The sequence below is a fragment of the Semicossyphus pulcher genome, unplaced genomic scaffold (assembly GCF_022749685.1).
Source record: "Semicossyphus pulcher isolate SPU_LCO1_2020_fin unplaced genomic scaffold, fSemPul1.0.p SCAF_22, whole genome shotgun sequence".
Taxonomy (NCBI): domain Eukaryota; kingdom Metazoa; phylum Chordata; class Actinopteri; order Labriformes; family Labridae; genus Semicossyphus; species Semicossyphus pulcher.
Window position 1 is genome coordinate 1,094,521 of NW_027211696.1, and position 19,675 is coordinate 1,114,195.

At 40.7% G+C, this 19,675-nt stretch overlaps 1 protein-coding gene across 2 annotated transcripts in view; it reads right to left on the bottom strand.

Moving 5' to 3' along the window:
* Positions 1 to 19,675, bottom strand: part of palm2akap2 (PALM2 and AKAP2 fusion) — an 88,200-nt gene that overhangs the window by 57,079 nt on the left and 11,446 nt on the right. For both annotated transcript variants that reach the window (XM_069673034.1, XM_069673036.1), the window contains exons 3-4: positions 7,599 to 7,679; positions 484 to 605 (exon numbers count right to left, since the gene is read on the bottom strand). In XM_069673034.1, the coding sequence (XP_069529135.1) occupies positions 484 to 605; positions 7,599 to 7,679 (203 nt within the window). The remainder of the gene's footprint in view (positions 1 to 483; positions 606 to 7,598; positions 7,680 to 19,675) is intronic.

Sequence of the window (19,675 nt, forward strand, 5' to 3'; positions counted from 1 at the left end):
TTGATGCACCAAATTTCTCCTTTGGGGATCGATAAAGGATCATTTTGTGTTTCTGACCTGTCAGCTGTTTCTGCTGAACCATTAAATAATCTTTGGATCGCATGAAACATGGCTAAAACTAGCTGTCACAATGGAATTACAACTATCTCATTGTTTCCTGATTAGTTTAAGAAGAAAAAGTTGGTTGAAGTGACATTGTTTTTAAGTGTTTCCAGCTGGGACCACATGGATGTGACAGTCTGTGTCACAACTAAGGATAAGTTCTAAGAGAGGTGGAAAAGCCGGTCAGATGTTATTATTACAGTAGTATTTTAGTCCAAACCAAAGACTACTCAGTGCTGGAAGAAAAAGCAGATATCTAGTAACAAAAACTCTATTGTTGCTCTGTTAATCCCATCTGTTCAGTCTGTTTAGTCTTCGTTCCAATCACCATGAAGACTAAACAGCCCAGAACACGGGCCATTGTAGTGTCTGTTAGCGTACCTATGTATGAGGTCCTCCAGCCTCTTGCCTTGCTCTTCATCCTGTTCCAGCTGTTTCCGCCGTGCCTCCTCTTCCTCCACTGCCATTCCCTGGAGGAGCCATCGCTCACGCATGGCTTTGGACTGCGAAGGGGAGAGACACACAGGTGCTTACAGAGTGATTTTAGGCTGTGTTACATTTTCTGGCAGCAATATTAAAGATCCTCCTACTCAGCTCAGCAGTGAAAAAGAAGAGCTAGTTGTGTTTTTATGGACAACTCATCCTTCTTAACAGGATTAATCATGACATTGTCAAGTCATGTTTTTTTAATCTTGGAAACAAAGATGCTATGACAATATCTTTGCTTGAACCATGCTGGCTAATTAGCTCGCTAACAGTTAGCTTAGGTTAAAGGTCTCTTATGAAGATTTCTTAGGCCTAACAAACAAATGATGTATGATTTATTCAGTTTATAAATTAATGCATTTCCTTCAGATTCGTGAAGCTGATCCAAATTGTAACACAATGTTAGCATACATGTTTGCTAGCTAGCAGTCTTAATACACCCTGCCCTTTATTTATGCCTTGTTGCTTTTCTCTGGGTCATCACCACTAACTGTGAGTCAGTGGTTGCATGAAACTGGCATGTATCAGGTATCCCATGTGCTAGCATTAAGCAAAACATAAAAAAAACAACATTTCACTATGCAGCCTAATGTTGTTGTACAGCTTGTAAAGATCTACAGCAACACCATAACACTCTTCAAATAGCTCATCTTTTCTGCCCTGGCTGAGATATTCTTAGACATTATCAACGGCCAGCCGAACTCCATCGTGGAGACTATTTGTGAGAGATTTGTAAGGTGACTGCCAAGCACAGCTACAACAAATAAACACGTAGGCCCACACATGCACACAGTTCTCTAAACTCAGCTGCAAACTCTCACTTACAGGAAACTCTTTGCTTGAAGTGAATCCCATTAAGCCAGGAGAACTACAGCAATGTCCCCATCATACAGAGTAAGTTATCATGTTATGTACAGGAAAATATTTTTTTGGTTTTACTCAGTCATAATTTGTTCATCCAAAAACAAGTCTGTTTGTCTTCATGCCTGAAGGAACTCTAATATTTGTTTTCCTTATATTCCAAAGTATCAGCTCTATGCTTTCATTCGGGGCTCTTGTATTCTGCTTGTGTTTGAGCATTGTGCTCTTTGATCATTGTACTGCTGTGTGGTAAGACAGATGGCAGTTCGTTATACAAACAAGCCTCAGAGGTACAACTGCATGGAAAGGGAACAAAATGAAGTAAAATGTAAGTATAACAGCTTCACAGCTGCTGCCTGAAGACACATGACATTGTCCATCCCAACAGGATGTAAGTATAATGTGAACCCACAAATGTCCAATATAGTCACTTTTGCATGGTGTTTAATAGATAAGATGTATTATTTACATCTGGCCTCACATTAGATCTGCAACAGAGGTGAAAGTACCATCTCACCACACCACACAGGAGTTACTGCTTTTCTTTAATGTTTTGAAGATGAATGCCAAAGCCGTGTGTTAATGTCACTAATGTTTCGTCTCCGTCTGGATCTCTGTTTTGTTACCACAACAGAGTCGAGCGGTAACACTGAGCTTCACCTTTGGCTGTTTACTGTCAAACCGTTGCTCGGTTCTAGGTTGTAGAGTTGACAATTAAAAGAATGAGTGTCTGTACATAAACACACACTGACACACCACGCGGAATGAGCTCTGCAGAAATTGTTCCAAAGCATTTTACCGCCTGCTGTCAGAATGTGACAGCGGGGTTATTTGTTTCTGTGTACGTGTGTGTGGCTGCTGCTCACCCACATAGTCAAGCTAACCTAAGATAAATTATGAATCATGTGTTAAAAGTTGAAAGCCAGAATTTTTTTAATGGAACTTGCTGAACCTGTTTGTCAACTAGACTGAACGAATAAGTTGATTTAAAAATCCAATGTCACGTTTGAAATAAAGTTTTAACACCAAGAAATATTTTACTTTGTCAGTCTTAAGAATGCTAACTGCCTGTTTTTTATATGAAATATAGTTGTATTGGCAATATATATATTGTATTTATTGGCTACATAAATCCAATACATTTCAGGCCTGGAACTTAACTTACTTGAAAGTCAAACTGACTGATGTTGAACCTGTGGGGCTGACCAGGTTAGTGTTATGACATCAAAATCTGCTCCTTTCATGTTTATCTAAAAATGTTGTAATATTTTGTATTTAATGGAAAGAAAACCATTATATAATCAGCAGAGGATGTTGGCCTGCAGCTGACCTTGACCTTTGACCTCAATGTGGAATTGTATCTAGAAGTACTACTGCTGTACAAAATACAACCATTACATATAAATAAAGTTCTCTGGACCACTTCAATGGCCAACAAAGTAATGATGGATAAAGTTGTGTAGGATAATTGAGCTCTCCTCTGAGAAGCAACCATGCTCTCTGCTCTCTCCCACGCTGTTTCATAGACTTTCCATTTCCTGTTTAGCCCTGACACACAACCACTCTGCGCTTTCTTAAAGGGAAGGTTTAAGGCTGTTTAAAAGTCTCTTGCTCTTCTTATGAAACTGAAATAACCACTTAAGACCAAACTAAGAACCAAATACTTAAAATACATAACTGCAAAGATAGAAAATAAACCCTTTATTAAAGACTTCAGGCTTCAGCATTCAATCCAGGGTAAGGTTGATTTTCTTCTGAAATCACTGAGATGTTTACACAGTCCCAGACCCAGATCAACGCCTCCTTTCCAAGCAGAATCATGCAGCAAAGAGGTCCTTATCAAATCTCTGGGCTCCAGTCTCCATTTCCTCTCCCGGGCCACTAAGTCTCCTGAGAATGGACTACAAAAGCTGCTTCATGCCGCCTGGCTGTGTGGCTCTCAGAGGTAATGACCATTAAATGGGCCTGTGTGACCAGATGCTGATAACATCTGGATTTCAGGCCTGCTGGTGTTGTATGCAAGTTCAAGCAGAATAAGGCTCTGTAGGTGCTCCCTGTTTATCAGTGGAGGATAATGTAAACTGCTAAAGTTTTTGGGTTTGGGCACATTTAGAATTTCAGTTCTCCCTGGGAAGCATAGGAAATACAAATGGAGAGAGATTTCATATCAGAGGCTTCTTCTTACAGACTTTTGAGTTTTAGATCGGCAGGTGGTTATCCAATCTTTGATCATCTATATTAGTGGGGCGGCTGTGAATGTGACAACTGATTGACAGTTGGGCACTTTAGCTAGCAGCGTCTGCCATCAGTGTATGAATGTGAGTGTGAATGGGTGAATATGATATGTAGTGTAAAAGCAGCTTTGAGTGGTTGCAAAGACTAGAAAAGCACTATATAAGTACAGTCCATTTACCATCTATGTTGGCTCAATAACCAGCTGGTAGCATAGGTTGTATCTTCTCTTAGATTAAGCTACCAGACAACAGGTGAGGCGCCCTGGTGGTCTCTGGGCTAAAGCGCTAACCACGAACATCTTCCCATATCTCTTCTCCACACAATCTCAGAAGGCCATAATATACACAAAGAAATAATAAAAGACACACATGAAGTGTTAAAAATAGCAAATGAAAAGCTTTTGTGTAGTCAGCTGAATCATCACGAGCAAGGGATAGAGAGTAAGGCAACAAATATTTCTGAGAAGGAAAATGCTGAGTGTAATAATGAGCTGTTGTATTTCTTTCTGCAATGCAGCACTGATTGAATAACCACAACCTAGTAATCTACAGAAGAGTTACTGCAGCAGTCTGAAATGTCATATGTAATTTGTTATGATTAATGCTTTCCATGCAGAGTAACCAACATCAGTTAAAAAAAAAATAAGGACAGAAAAGATAAATAAACAGAAAGTCGCAGTGTAAAGCAGTTCAGGCTGTTTTAGGCCATGTCTACATGTACACGGGTAATTTTCAAAACGCAGCTTTTTCTCTGCGTTTTGGCCTTTTAGTCACTGAAAACAGATCATTTTTAAAACTCCGGCCAGGGTGAAGACTTTTAGAAACTCTGTTTCCGCAGAGATGTGTAGATGGGGTGTTTTTGGCTCGTGACATCAGGCTGTGTGCCTTTATCTCCTTTGTGAGGGATCACAAATGAGGCGACATTCCTTCCTTCCTCTGGGCTCAGTGGTAGAGTCGGTCGTCTTTCAATCGGAGGGTCGGAGGTTCGATCTCCAGCTCCCTCAGGCTACATGTCAAAGTGTCCTTGGTCAAGACACTGAACCCAAATTTGCTCCCGGTGACATAGCCAACGGGTATGAATGTGATGACTGATTGACAGTTGGGCACTTTACGTAGCAGCCTCTGCCATCAATGTATGTATGTGTGTGTGAATGGGTGAATGTGATATGTAGTAGAGTAGTCACAAAGACTAGAAAAGAAATGGTACAGTCCATTTACCATTTACCTTGCAAAATGACTGATGTGACAAAGACAGTGATGCTTCTAACCTTCTAACAGGACTTTTTACATGTTTACACATGTAAAAAGGTGTCAGGATGCACTATGCCATTACAGCCCGCCAGGTAGTCTTCAGGCAATGGTTTTTTTCAGACTTTTGATTGGCCGCGATTATTCTTATTATTCTTTCTGTGACTGAGTTATATCGCCGCCTGTTGGTGTGGCATTCTCACGACAGTATTTCTGTTGTGTTTTTGCGTTTTCTTTTGGATGGGGACTTTTTATAACCATGCTCGTGTGGACGGGGTTTTTTTTGGAAACGAAGGAGGGAAAAACTCTGCTTTCAATAATACCCATGTATGTGTAGACATGTTCTTAAACTTAGTCAGTTATGCTAAACTGACAATTGAGGTATGGCTTAGCTTTAATTATGTTTTGCAGCTGTGCCCAGTGTGTAGAAAACTATGAGCAGGGCACGACACCTTCATTAATGGCTGTACTCCACTGAATGCATTGCTTTAATGGGTGGTATACACATGGCTTTAATCAACGTTTCTCTTTTGTCCATATTTCCATAAGTGATGGAAAACACCAGAATGTAGCAATCAAACTTCTTTGATATGAAATAATTCATGCCAAATGTGTTCAATGGCTCTAATTAATTCTAATTTTTATTGCAAATATTAAAGCCTGCTACCATTTGTTTTTTAGTATAATGGGTACCCAGAGTCATTACCCCACCCACGCTGCATCTGTACAGCATTTAACACAACACAATTTTCCAATCAACTCCTGATGGCCATCAACAGTTGTTCTTATACATTGAAGTCTACAAGATTTGACTAAGTAGTGACAAGATATTTATACTTGTTCTTGACTGCACTTATTATTAACGCATAGATTCTAAGAATATAATGAGGGAAAGGAAATCAAAGTCTTACACATCATAAACAGAATATTCAGTAGAACTAATTGAAAGGGAAGTCATAATGGTCAAAATGTTGAATGCCTATATCTGGTATGTCTCCACCTGACAAGCTATGGTCAAGGTCAAGGGACTATTTTTTAATCTGGTGAGAGGTTCAAGAACTCACATAAATTGCTGATACCTGAAAGCAATTTATTTTCCAATCTTTCAGCAGCTTGTATACCGTTTACGCAGCATTTACTTTTTGAACGTCAAATCTTTGTTTACTTGAAACAAAATCTTGGCTTAACCAGTAGCGGCTGGCAGAAATTATTAAGGGATATGTTTATGTGTGTTCGGATTTGAGTGTTTTTCAGGAGAGAAGAAAACAGTCAGGCCTACACTACTCAGCCAAGGGAAACTGCTCCAACAGGCCTGCACACCAGGAGTGTTTAGATGGAATGAACCACTACCTGTCAGCCAAACACATTTATCCGCGTATACAGGCAATTAAAAACACATGCAGCTACGTTCAATAATAGCAACAAAACTGTAATCACGATGTATATCTGAGACAACACTGAGTCTCTTTAACTCTCTATTGCCTTAAGGGTCAAGGCAAGAATTCCTTTCAGGAAAAAAACTATGAGGGCTTGAGTAACTTAGGTGAGGTGAGTAGGTTTGACATACACATCTGTAAAGCTTTCATGGGATCCTGATTGAGTCTATTCATCCACTAACTTCTAATCGCAACCTGAACGCTCTACCTTACCTTCACCTTTACACTGACCATATAACCTAAACTGAATATCTGTCCTTGAAGTAACTGTTACCTCAAGGCCTCATCTCCTATAAGTCACACACAGTGACCCAGACTTTTGCAGCGTTCAACCCAGATGTACACTGAATAGTAAATACGTAGCTCATTTTCAGGCAATAAATATTCTGCTTTAAAAAATAAGCAAACAGAGAAGTCTATAAGTACTTAATAATGCACAGGTTTTGTCAGAAATCCCAGAGCACATAAGTGTATACTTGTTAATGCAATCTTGGTGAAATCTGCTTCTTGATACTTATTGTATCTTTTATGCAGCACAGTCTCTTGACACTCCTGCGTGAGACCAAGATGACAGGACAGAGCTAGGAATGAGTAGCAGGATAAAAATAGAAGACAGCAGCAGCACATCCAAGTTTAAATATATACTGTAACTCTAATGGTTGTAACAGGCACTTGTTCTTTACTGGAGTGTATCCATACGTCCTTTCATCCGTACATCCGTACATCCGTACATCAGTATGTTTTACCCCTCTACAAAAATCTACACTGAGGAAGTGTAATTTAGCAAACTCAGGTGGCGCATTTTACGTCTGGCGGAGGTTTTCCAGGGCCCATTGGAGAAGTGGATAGCGTCATCTAAGGCACAAAGGGAAATGCAATTTTTTTCCTACCATAATGGGATTAGCTCCGCATAATAACATGACAGGACTGAGGTTGAAAATTGGCGAACTGGCCCTTTAAGTAACATTTTAATTGTAGTACTTGAATTGTAGTGGAGTATGTTTACAGTGTAGTATTCATACTTTTACTTGGCTAAATGCTATAAATAATTCTTACACGACTGCTCCCTGGGTAGTTATTCACAGTTATTGTGCTTATTCCAGGTTTAATCCTAAACCCAAACCGTAATCCTAAATCCTTAAGTAATTGACTCTAAAACCTAAACCTATTGCTAATTTGGTTATGTAACACACACACACACACACACACACACACACACACACACACCAACCTTGAGATGCTGTAGTTGTAGCACCAGATCATCGAGCTGGCTTCTTTTGTCTTCAATCTCAGTTTGCCGTTTTCGCTTCTCCTGTTAGACGAAAAACAGTAGAGAGGAAAATCAAATGTCCACTTATAACAGGCCATGTTAGAAAGTCTTTTATGCAGTCAATAGTTCTATTAGGTTTTATTTATTAGAGAGCATTGGAAAAAAAACAGAGCAAAGGAAAGTGAGCATGGTGATGCACTAATGTGTGTTGCATTGATCCAGTGTCTTAATGTTAATGCTCTTCATCGGCAAGCAGGATCCCTTTGGGGGCATTAATGTTTTCATACATTCAATTAAAGGTCTTATCTCACAGTAAACTGTCCAACTCAACTGAAATTGACGGATTATAATATGGGCTAATCTTTATCTCCAGTTTTTGAATGACAGCAGATTAATAAGGGAAATTAGCACTACACTATAATCAGGTTCCCTCTTAACTATATGTTTTCGTTAAGATTTATAAGAACCAAAAAATGAAATAGTCCACAATTCCTTTCCTCCACTACACCGACTCCATCTGTACTGTTCAAGGGGACAAAATAATGGTGAACGCAGGAAGGCAGTGAAGTATTAGTAGGGTTGGAGGTCGGCGCTTATCACAAGTTGAGAGGGGTCAGGGTCCACAGGCTATCTGGAGAGGACAGATGAGGCCTTGAAGCCTTTAATTGGCACTGTGGTTGAACTTAAGGTGGGGTGAACAATCCTGAACTTCGCATAGAAATGAACGAGGCTGACGTGTAGAGGCCGGGCTGTCGTCTCTGTGAGTGGGAAGTTTGAAATAAAAAAATAAAGCCTGAACAGACCGAAGCGATGTGGAGTCACTACCTATCATGAGAAAGCATGGGAATATAAACAAAGCAGATCCCAGTACTACCCTATTTGGGGCTGAAGGGCATGAGACACTGTACATGTGTATGTGGCTTTATCGCTCTCTCTCTCTCTCTCTCAGTGGGGGTAGAACAATCATTTCTAGGACATTTCCTGTTGGCTAAATATAGCCATTAGGGAAAACCCCAAAGTGTGAATAAACATTAGATCACATTTAAGCCATTAGCTTAAGATCGTAGAGAAGTGACAGGAAATAAGAGACATAGTCTAGCAAGGATGGGCATATTGTAAAAGAATTTGACATTATAATCCAGACCATTGCGGTAAACGGTCTGCATCTTAACCTCACAGCCATGTGGGGACATGTATTTTAAACTTATTGCTGGGAATAATATGCCGAGCTATTCTTGCAACTGGAGGACCATCTTCCTGGTAAAGCATGTTAAACAAGCAGTGTCTTCTAGCAAGAAATAGACACAATTTGTTGATCCATTGGCACTGTAGCAGCCAGCCAAGCTCAGACTGCACAGCAGACAATTTCTGTCACCTGTAAGGTGAGTCAGTGGGTGTGGCACAACAGCACAGAGAGAGATTAGTGCTGCCACCTGGAGAGTGAGAAAAGAGGAAGATACAGTGCTGAGGAGACAGACACTGAGAGAGCACTGAGAAGAGTGGCTGGTGAACATGAAAGCGAGTGTTTTAGCCAAATCAAGCTGCCTGCATGCCATGTTAAATCCAGTGTGAGACGGACAACTGCAACCTACAAAGCCACCAAGAGCGGGTTTGACTATGTTTTCTACCTTTTTGCTTCTATGATGTGTTAATTGGGACTGCTCCTCCTGGTATTGGATCGGATTGGTGACAGTCAGGGCTTCAAATGCTGAAGACTGCCCTCTTTAAAAACACCTCAACTGCCCCCCGAGGAAAGAATCATTTTTAGTGCTGCTCATTAACCCCCCTCTGTTTTTCCCCCCACCTGAACACAGAACACTTTCACACTTTCACACATTTTGTTGGACATTAACAGTTTTCCACACCAACCGTTTCCCACACAAAGACAATTGAACACTTATTAAAGACTAGTAAGTCTGGGACTACTTTTGATTAAATGTTTTGTGATCTTGTTTTGATCTTGTTAGAGTGTTCTTTTGAACTGGGAATGATACTGTGCGTATTTTGTTAAAAGCTTTGATTTATTTTTGACATGAAATTTTGTTAAAGTGTGTGTGGAGGAAATTAATTAACATCTGCTGCAATCAACCTTGACTTTGACTTATTGATTTTGATTTATTTTGTAGCGTGTGCATAGAGCCAATGCCTACAAATTGCACCGCAGAGTAGTGATATACTTAATAGTCTAAATGTCTGGCGCCCAATCGGATAAATAAGAATAATAAATAATACTCTTAGGCCTTGATTAATGTTACAGAACACATATTCTTAGGGAAAATACAATGAAACAGATATTCTTAATCCTAATAAGATGAATGTAGGGATGCACGATATTGGATTTTTTGCCGATATCCGATATGCTGATATTTTACAATTCATTTGGCCGATTACCGATACCTTTATTTTTTTCCCGCACACCTAATTGCAGAGATCATCAACTCTCTTCTGTATTGGAATTAGCGTACAGTATAATCGTGATACTCTTATCACATTTGTTACAATGGTCGGGGTGACGGGTCTTGAGATGGCTAATCAAGTTTGTAAAAAAAACTTTGGCTTGGCTCCTCCTCGAATCATTGAAGCTGAGCAGTCATTGCAAATAGCAGTTTTGCTATCTATTTCAGACACTTTGAAAAACTTCCACACCATGGACATTTTGGCTTCTAACTCTGTCATGCTGCAGGTAGACACGGGAAGTCATCACGCTGCGCCGCGCAGGTCTTCTTTGCGCCGGGGACATTGCGCCGAGGTCGGTCATTTAATCAAATATGCAGCAGCCCATTATTTTATCGGTTAATTATATCGGCGGATATCGGCATGTTGGGGCCCCCCCCCCCCTCTTTGTCACACACACACACACACACACACACACACACACACACACACACACACACACACACGCCACACAACCTACACAGCAGCAGTTCCCATGGCTTGTGAAGTACAGTCAGAGAGCCAGAGCTGAGGGATGGTCACCAGATGTCAAGGACATGTGGTCGAGCAATGGGCAAAACACACACACACACACACACACACACGCACACAAAGCAACTACACATCCACAGAAACACAAAAACAAATACAGTCACAGTTCACAAAGATAAGAAGACACTGTTCTCAAAATAAAATAGAACTCAGGCACATTGTGCGTGTTACTCCCTGTTGGAAAATCCTTACAATTTACCTTTTGATGGCACTGGGTTTTGATCACATTCAGGAAAAAAATAGTTTAGAATGTGCACGACCAACGTCTGCAATGCACTTCTTAAAAACCTGTAGTGTATACTAAATATAAAAACATATATCAAGGTGCTAAACTGCCGTGGGGACTTCTGACACAGAGAGTTGTGGGGAAAAAAAACAATCAAAGGGAGTGTAGTTGTTAAAAAAATCTAATCAAATCATTACTTGCTGTACTCTGCAGCTTAATTCAAAATAATCCTGCCACACACACCACACTGGCCAATCAAATACTACTCATACAAGCATCTTTGTGTAGCAGACACCTTCTGACAATGTTCCAATTCACTTTTTATCAGACAGGGAACAACATAGAGAAGAGAATTTCTGCTGCAGAGAAAACATTGTAGATCTGTAAAATCCTGCCTCAAAAGACAGTAATAACAGGAGTGATGCCTTGGTATTAATTAAGGGGTTGCTATTATATGTTAATCTGTAACAGTGTAAGTCATCAGGATGTGTATGACACAACTATTCATGCTGGTGTGAGAGCTTCTGGAAATAATTGCATGACAGGAAGTGTCTCAGAATTTACTCACAGAGGATTTGGCCCTGCCTGCTTATACAGTAATACTGCGGAGTGTTTAGTGCTGTTGCTCCCTATAATTGTTCCCTCCTTTTTCATTATGTATTCAGGCAATGATAATACAAAGGAGGTCATATCAAACGATGCAACTCCTGCAGTTTGAATAAGGTCTGAATTATGATGATCATTAGCATAGTGTCAAACTTTACAAACTGAATAAAAAAACTGAAAGGTGTAACTGAGGGGACTATTTATTCAGGGGTCAATGAGTTTCTATGGAAGAGTGTATAATCAGTTCATGAGTCTAGCTGTCAAAACAGAAATGTACTAGCTGAAGGGATCGTCTATGTCTGCAAAAACAGGATTAAAAACCTTTTTTTGCAGCACAAACAAATAATTATATAACATGAATCCCTCGCTGTGTACAGTTGAATTAACAGTAGAAAGACCCAGAGCCTGACTCTGTTCACTGTATTTTCCCCCAGAACACACATCCTCCCCCTCAGGAAAGTATGTTGGCATTCTTGGTGACACACTCATGACTTCCCACACTCTGACTCACTGAGAGTTTGACCCCATTTGGCTTGCTGCTGAGAATATTTAGAGAGGACATCACTTTACCCGCTTCTGCTGACACCAATCTAAAAATGTCAATCATTTCTGTGTGAATGCGGTAAAGCCACAATTTAAATTCAAGTTGTATTTTAAGTTGTTCTGGGGGTTTTTTCAGTTTGACAAGCCAACCATGAGTGGCATGGACTTGGCAGAAATTGGTATCCTCTCATCCTACACATTAAACAATTTGGCATGGAGAGGGGGCCAAAACGTACAGTATCTGATTACAGCTTGTACAACTTGTGTTCAGCACAATGATCTTTCATTCTTCTTCAGTGGTACTCATACCAGAAAACACTACATTTAATCTTACGCCCTGAAAATGCAAAATGTTTTCAGCCCTGACAAATTCAGTTTCGAGGACTGACACTAAACAAGCACATTCCATCATCAAAAACAATCTGAACCACTTTAGGCCTGCAAGCTGGGTCCAAGCTCTGCTGATTTCAAATTGTCTCAAAACAACAAAAACGTTTCTTCATTCATTCCATTAATACAGGGAAGGGTAAAACACCAGAATATCAGTAAGAAATGTTTGACTGGAAGGAAGGAATTGTACCAGAATGAGCTTTAAGGGGGGAAAGAACATATTTCAGGATTTGCTTTAGTGCAAATACACATCAGCCTTCAAACAGCCTTCTGCACTACTGATACACAAAGGCTCATACGTATGAGGTCACACAGACATGATTATCATGTGGAAAAGCAGTGATATAACACGATTTCCAGTTCTGCTGATTTTGATATTGCGAACAGAGTGAGCTTCAGATCAGATGGGTCACATTCAGCAAATGCCAACACACCCAGCAGAGACATCTCACTGTGAAGATCATCTTCCACTCAGCGAACAGCCATACCTGAACGCTTAAGGGACAGAGACTGAAATGGACCTGCCGTTTAAATGTCATTGGTTTGATCTGCACTCACTGAGTAAGAAAGATCTTATTATAATAGCATAAACCAAGAGCTGATTTTGATACTAACCTCTTGCGGGGCTGAAAAATGAAGACAACATAGAAGTGACAAAAATTGCAGTGGACTCGAGTGTCCACTTGAGGCTGACTCCAAAAGCGACTTAATTTGCATTAGGACATATTGTATTTAAATGCCCATTTTTACTGCACACTTAAATTTATGGCCTTGTAAAAACGTTTTGGTTTCTATTGCTCATTTCTATATTCATGAAAACTGTACAGGGGTGAATGCTAACATAACTCTCCAGTTTAAATTACATTAAGTCTTGATTTCTCGGTGTCCAATCACTGAACTTAAAGTGATAATCTCGAAGATTTTTAAGTCACTCTCTATCGCCGAATGAGGTAACACAATGGTGATTGAGCCTATGGCCCACTGATGAAAGCATTTGCAGTGGTATTATTATTGACTGGGTGTCTGTGGCGACATTTGTGGAAAAAATCCCAAGCGGCGCCCAGTAAGTGACGCGTTTTCCATCACCCAGCGGTAGTTGGTCTGCAAAAGAGAGTAGGCAGAGCTATGTTAGTGCATTTACAATTTCTGCAAGTGTTGCGAGTAAACAGTTATTTTCTATGGCTGAACAAACTAAGAAAAGATCAATGACTATAGATAACTTAAAAAATAAGTGAAAATCCAAAGAGAAAGAAACAAATTCAACAGTCTAAAAAGGAAAGTGACTCTCAGTGAGGAAAAGCAAGAGTTATAACCGTAACAAAGGGAGCCAGCCATAGACGTCTGGTTAAATTGGTTGGTTAATGTGAGAAATTACTGATTATTGCCAAAGGTGCCGTCATAGAGAACACCACTGAACTCTTCGAGATTGAATCTTTAACCTCTCATGTGTTTGTGTTGTTGGTACCTTTTGGTGTTTTTTATACAAATCTTAGACACATAATATGGGTTGCTGTGTCGTTTATTGTACTTGTCAGGAAGTGAAAATCTAGTATTATGTAATGTATTAGCAGTATTAGCCGGTATAGATGTCTGCACTCACGGTACCTAGCTTGTTAGGTTCCGTTTCCATCTGCCACATCGACGATGGGAGAGTGAGCAGCAAGTTTCCTATGTTCCACACTTCCTCAATTTTTTAGTGTAATAAAAAAAACCTGCAGTCAGCTATCAACATAGATAGAATGTCATTCTGTGAGACAGTTAACTTGCTCATTCACAAGCTACTGAATTAGCCATGTGCATGGACTGCAATTTTCAGAATCAGAAATCAGAATCAGAAATACTTTGGTAATCCCCGGGGGGAATTCAGGTTGATACCTCATCAAACATGGTAGCTTCTGGCTCAAAAAGAACAACATGCCTAACAAAATCCCAAAGTCAATGGGTGACGTCACTTGGACTACTTCCATTGTAATGTCACACTTTATGGACTACTGCTTTTTAAGATAAAGTTTTCAGTCAACTGACAGAAAATGAATCAACAACCTTGTTGACATAAAATAAAAAACCATTAGTTGCAGCAGACAACTGCAGGGTCCAAACATCCACTTTGCCATTCGTGGAGAGAATGTGATGTCCTCCCTAGACAATGCTAATTTGTTAGGTCAAGAGTGAAGACAACACTAACCTGGTAGTTCCTTTGGCAATGTTGGTGTCAACAAATGCAAAATTAGCACATTGCTGAAATGTCTTACATGCTGCAGTCATGCGATAGTAGCAGGTGGTGTCTATACTCATCATGTCCATATTGAGAAAAGAGTGCATACCTCTGCATTCACATGGAAGCACACACACACAAAAACAAACCACAAACACCGCCTCAGCAAACTAGAGTCTATTTGTTAATAGGAGAGAATAGATAACTGTTGTGTTTCATTCATAGCTGTATCTGCCGCTTGTCCTTCCATCTGCCCTCTGTAGTATTCTGTTTCATATCACTCTTCATTGTTTACTATCCAATTAGGCTCAAAGGTCATGAGAATCATTTCAAAACCAGCAGTGCCCACTGGAGCTCTTGTCTCAATTCCTTGTAAACCCTGACCCCACTCACTGGCACACACACACACACACACACAAACACAAACACAGGCATCTACACATGGACACACGCACAAACATGGCAGAATGTCCAGTATGGCCAAGACAGCTGCTGCTAATTTTAGATGGCATGTAGTGCCGGGCGCGCTCCAGACCCCCTACTACCCAACAAGTGACACACACCCCCTTCCCTCGCAAACTGACTTTGCCCCAAGCACACTCCCCACCCCCATAAACTGCTGAAGTCTGGAAAACCAAGCCACCTATCCACTCCTGCCTTTAGGATTCAGTCAGCTCAGTTGGTTGTTGGCAACACCAACTCTGCCAAGTATTTAAAGCAAACACACAAATTCAGGAATTTTATTTAGCAATCATATGCGAGCGGTCTAGCCTATAAAAATATACTGAACTAACTTGATGACTGACACAATACAATCCAACTTTATTTGTGTGGTTTGCACATTCAGTATACACCAAGTCTTTTTGTCTTTTGGTCTAAAGCCAAATAAGCCAGATTGCATGACGACTAAACAGTAGCCTAAAGATGGCAAACATCTGTTATATAGGTGGGAAAGACTTAATATGGCTGCACTTATCCAGGGCTGGAAAGTTGTGTTCATTATCACAATATATAGAGCATATGAAAACCATTACAGGGAAGTGTCTTATTAAGTCATTGTGATAAATACACAGGGATCAACAGTTACCTGACAGAGGCTGTTTTAGGCTATTCATGTGATTCTGTGATAAATAAAAGTTGTGAGCAAAAGCAAATAACACAAGGCTTATCTGTAAAAAAAAAAGTTACTTGAGAACTGAAGAACACCTTTTTTCAAGGAATTCAATATGTTGGAATTGACTTCCATTAGTATACAGTGCACACTCATAGTAACAGTTATGTTTGACTTGGAGAACAAGGTAGTTTCATTAAACCTGAGTCCCATGAGTCAGACGTAATAGCCCAATCGTAGTGGAGAAAGACACTTAAAATAACAGCCTTAGTACACCATAGTTGGTATAAAACACTTGACTGTCTCAATATAAATTTCCAATCTGGTTTCAAAGGTTTCAAGTAAGTCAGCTGCACAAACTGACAAGGCTTGAAGGCAGCCCAGCCCCCCACTCTATTTACCTCTCCTTAACGCAGCCCATTACCCCGGCCCTCCGCTGCATGCCACAGTCACAAATCTCTGCGCATGCCAAGGTCTCGCTATAGCATCCCCCTCTCCTCTCACCCTGCAAAGCTTCCCTTCCCTCTGTTAGCTCTCGCTAAGTGGATCCAGAACACTGACCGGCTTCCAGAATGACCCCGAGTTAAACAGATTACTTCACAGAGTTCACCCAGAGAGATCAATCTGAGGCTGAATCCAGGAAATCAAATGAAGTCATAACTGCTTATGACTCTTCCAGGATTGTTAATAATACTCTTAAAGAACACAGACGCAGATTTTGAGGGCGATCTTTTTGCAAAAACAAATCTCTGGTCTCCTGCAGCCCGCAGCTTTCCCCATCTCTGTCTTTCCTGCAAACCCAAACACACCCCCATCATCTCACTCCTCATGTACCGCTTCCTAATTTCCCTAAGACTTAGCCCCAGACGATCTGTGGCCTTGTGTGCATTGGAGTGTGTGTGTAAGGGGGGCAACTAAGAGTCCAAAGGGCTGAGGTCATCCGTGTAAACATATCACAGACACCACAAAGAAGTCAGGGAATGAGTGCACGCAAAGACACACACACACACCTGAATATGTATTTTTCCATAACATCTGCGGCTGGCAGCCAGATGGGCAACAGCTAATTACATAGAAGCACTCGACATTCAGTGGCTGGTCTTAAAACCACACACAGGGTTCTGGTGAACACACACAACAGAGACATAAACACAAAAACACACACACACACACACATATACATCTGCACGCACATGATATGTTTTTTGGGGAACCCTGACCAGGCTGTTTCCCAAAACACTATAATTACATGTTAATAATACACCAATTACAGCTCTGGGTTTAACAACATGACATCACAACTGTTCCCTAATCTGACCAATTAGTAACCATGGAAACCTGCACTGCTGGCAGCTGAGAGGCTGTAATCACTATCAGACTGTGGGAATGTTCCTCTGTTTGTATGTGTGGCAGACAAATGAGCTGATTGACTAATTAACTCTTTGATTTAACACTGGCAAATGTCCCGCCACTTGTTTTACAGAATGATTGGTAATCTTGTTATGTAGAAAACAAACAAAACATTGGTAAACTTTTTAAGAGTTTGGATGGCAATCAAAACTCAAAAGAGAACAATTCTGTCGTATATGTTTGTAGAGTTGATTTAAGAGAAGATGCTATGTGAGAAGAAGCGATAAGTTACTGTAAATAAATTATTATAATTAAGAGCTGTGTGCTTGGTTATAAATTATTATTCAGGATCTTTGTTTATGTGTTTAAATTAAACTACATTTTGGAAATAAGGTTATAGAACAGGGGTCTCCAACCTTTAGGGTTAGGTTTAGCATCTGAGAGCGACTTTGAAAAAATGAAAGTGGCCAAGAGCTACTTGCATTACATCGCTGTAATTGCTGGTGGTGCCCCATGTTGATTCTTTCGTTGACTGAAACGTTGGTACCACAGATGAGTCACACACTTCACATTTGCTAATAAAAACTTGCTTTCCCACTCCCCGTAAACCTGTCTGAACAGGCTAATAGCACAGAACTCCTCGCTTTAGCTCTACTAGCGTACTGCATAACTGACCAGATCTGTCGATGGAGGTTGCTGCAACATTGCTGTGATTGGTTAGGTTCGTCTTGTCGTTGACAAACTTGCCAGGAGCATCACCGTTTTTTATTGACAGCTGATAGACCTATATTATTTTGTATTAGTGGGGGGTGGGACATTTGGGTATTTGATTGAATTGAAGTGGGAAGAGGCTTTCATGGTGCATTTATTGTCGTCAGATTTTCTGTCTGTGAACCTCTTGGTGAGCTACTAAAATCCAGGCCATAAGCTACCTGTTCGAGACCCCTGTTATAGAACTGAAGTTACTGTGGAACCTTCATTTAGTGTCGATCTTGGTAACCACTGAGGACAAAGAGGTCTTATCTCTTTGCATAACCAAATAAGAACTCCTCACAGGAGCTTTACGGTGACTAAAACATCTGGGTTGAATCCTGAATTTTCTCACTACACTGTTTTACTCTAACTACTATGATTGAGCAGAGAGGTATGTCGTCCACTCTGCCAAAGCTTAAAAAAAAAGCCAGGTGATTCACAGCCATTAGTGCCATGCTTTATTCATGAACCACACAGACCTGTCTCTGTGGGAAATGAACATCATAATGACAGCCGTCTTCTACCTGACAGCAATCTTTTTGTTCTGCTCAATAGATAAATTACAAGCCAGAGCTGAAACTTGAAATCTGTATGACAAGTTCATTAAAATCAGTCAGATTCAGCAGCAGTGTGTGTTTAGAGTCAGGCGGCGATGCCTGGACCAACCTTGGCTCTGATTTGAGTGGAAGCTTCAAATTTGTCACGAGATCTGTTAAAGTATTGATGAGGTCAGACACTGATGGTGATGACAATGAAATCTCAGGGTATCAATTATTGATGGAATCATTAGCATGTCAGCTGCAGGCCGGATACAGTGTGAGTGTGAGGGAACAGAGAAAATAGTGCCCGTCTTCATCCTTGCAGAATCAAATAACCATTCACCAAAGATGAGTGAAACTTTGTCCTGGGACAGTTTAAACAATCCAGCTGAAACTGATGTTTTGATTTAGAAACACTGGACGTGTCTGATTGATGGTCAGATGAGGTTCTGTAAAATCCTTCTGATTCCCTTTGAGATTCTCTTGCAGACTTGGTCCAGCTTCTGTATTTACACTAGACCTGTGCTTGTTGGCTGCGTCTGAGGCCTACAGAGTGCTCAGCTGCCTCAGAGGGTTGTCAGTACTATTAGTGTAATAGTAACCCTTCTCTATTTAAGTGCCTGTTAGGGTTTGAAAGCTATTAGTGCTGCAATTGTCTTTGATTTAGTGTACACACTCATACGCACAGCAGAGACAAGGCAGTTGTTCATTTTGAGGAGACAAATAGTCTCAAATGGTTTCTGCCATTCAACACCTGACCTCCTTTAAATGCATGTCAAAGCTCTTGGCGGTAGTAGTGATAGTACTTTAGAATAGAGCAGTCTTTGTAGTGCTCACGGTGGCAGCCCCCACAATATTCTGCAACATTTGCAGAATGAAGTTTTTCTTGGCCTGATGCACCAAGCAGACAAACTCATTTACATGATAGCATAATCAATGTTTTGCCAAATGCACTTGCAAGACTGACGCAAAAAGCAGAAATGCTTGTGAGAACTTTCCACTCTCTGTGCTCTCTTAATTGCCCTCCTGGTTTAAGTACATGCAGCCTGGTACGGTTGCCACGATCAACGTGGCCAAAATAGTTTCTCCATCTGCCGCTGCCGCAGTTCCCCCCACTTGTGTGTACGAATGAGTGTGCGTGTGTTCCTGTGCCTCTGTGCGTCTTGAGTGTGTGTGTGGTATGCTGTGGTTCCTCGCTGGCGCCAAATTTAGTCCGAGGCAGTGACTCCAGGTCTAACTGTTGCTCTGAAGTCCTACCAGAAGCTGCAGCAGATGCCTCAGTGATCATGAAACACAGAGTATATATATCGTAACATGCTC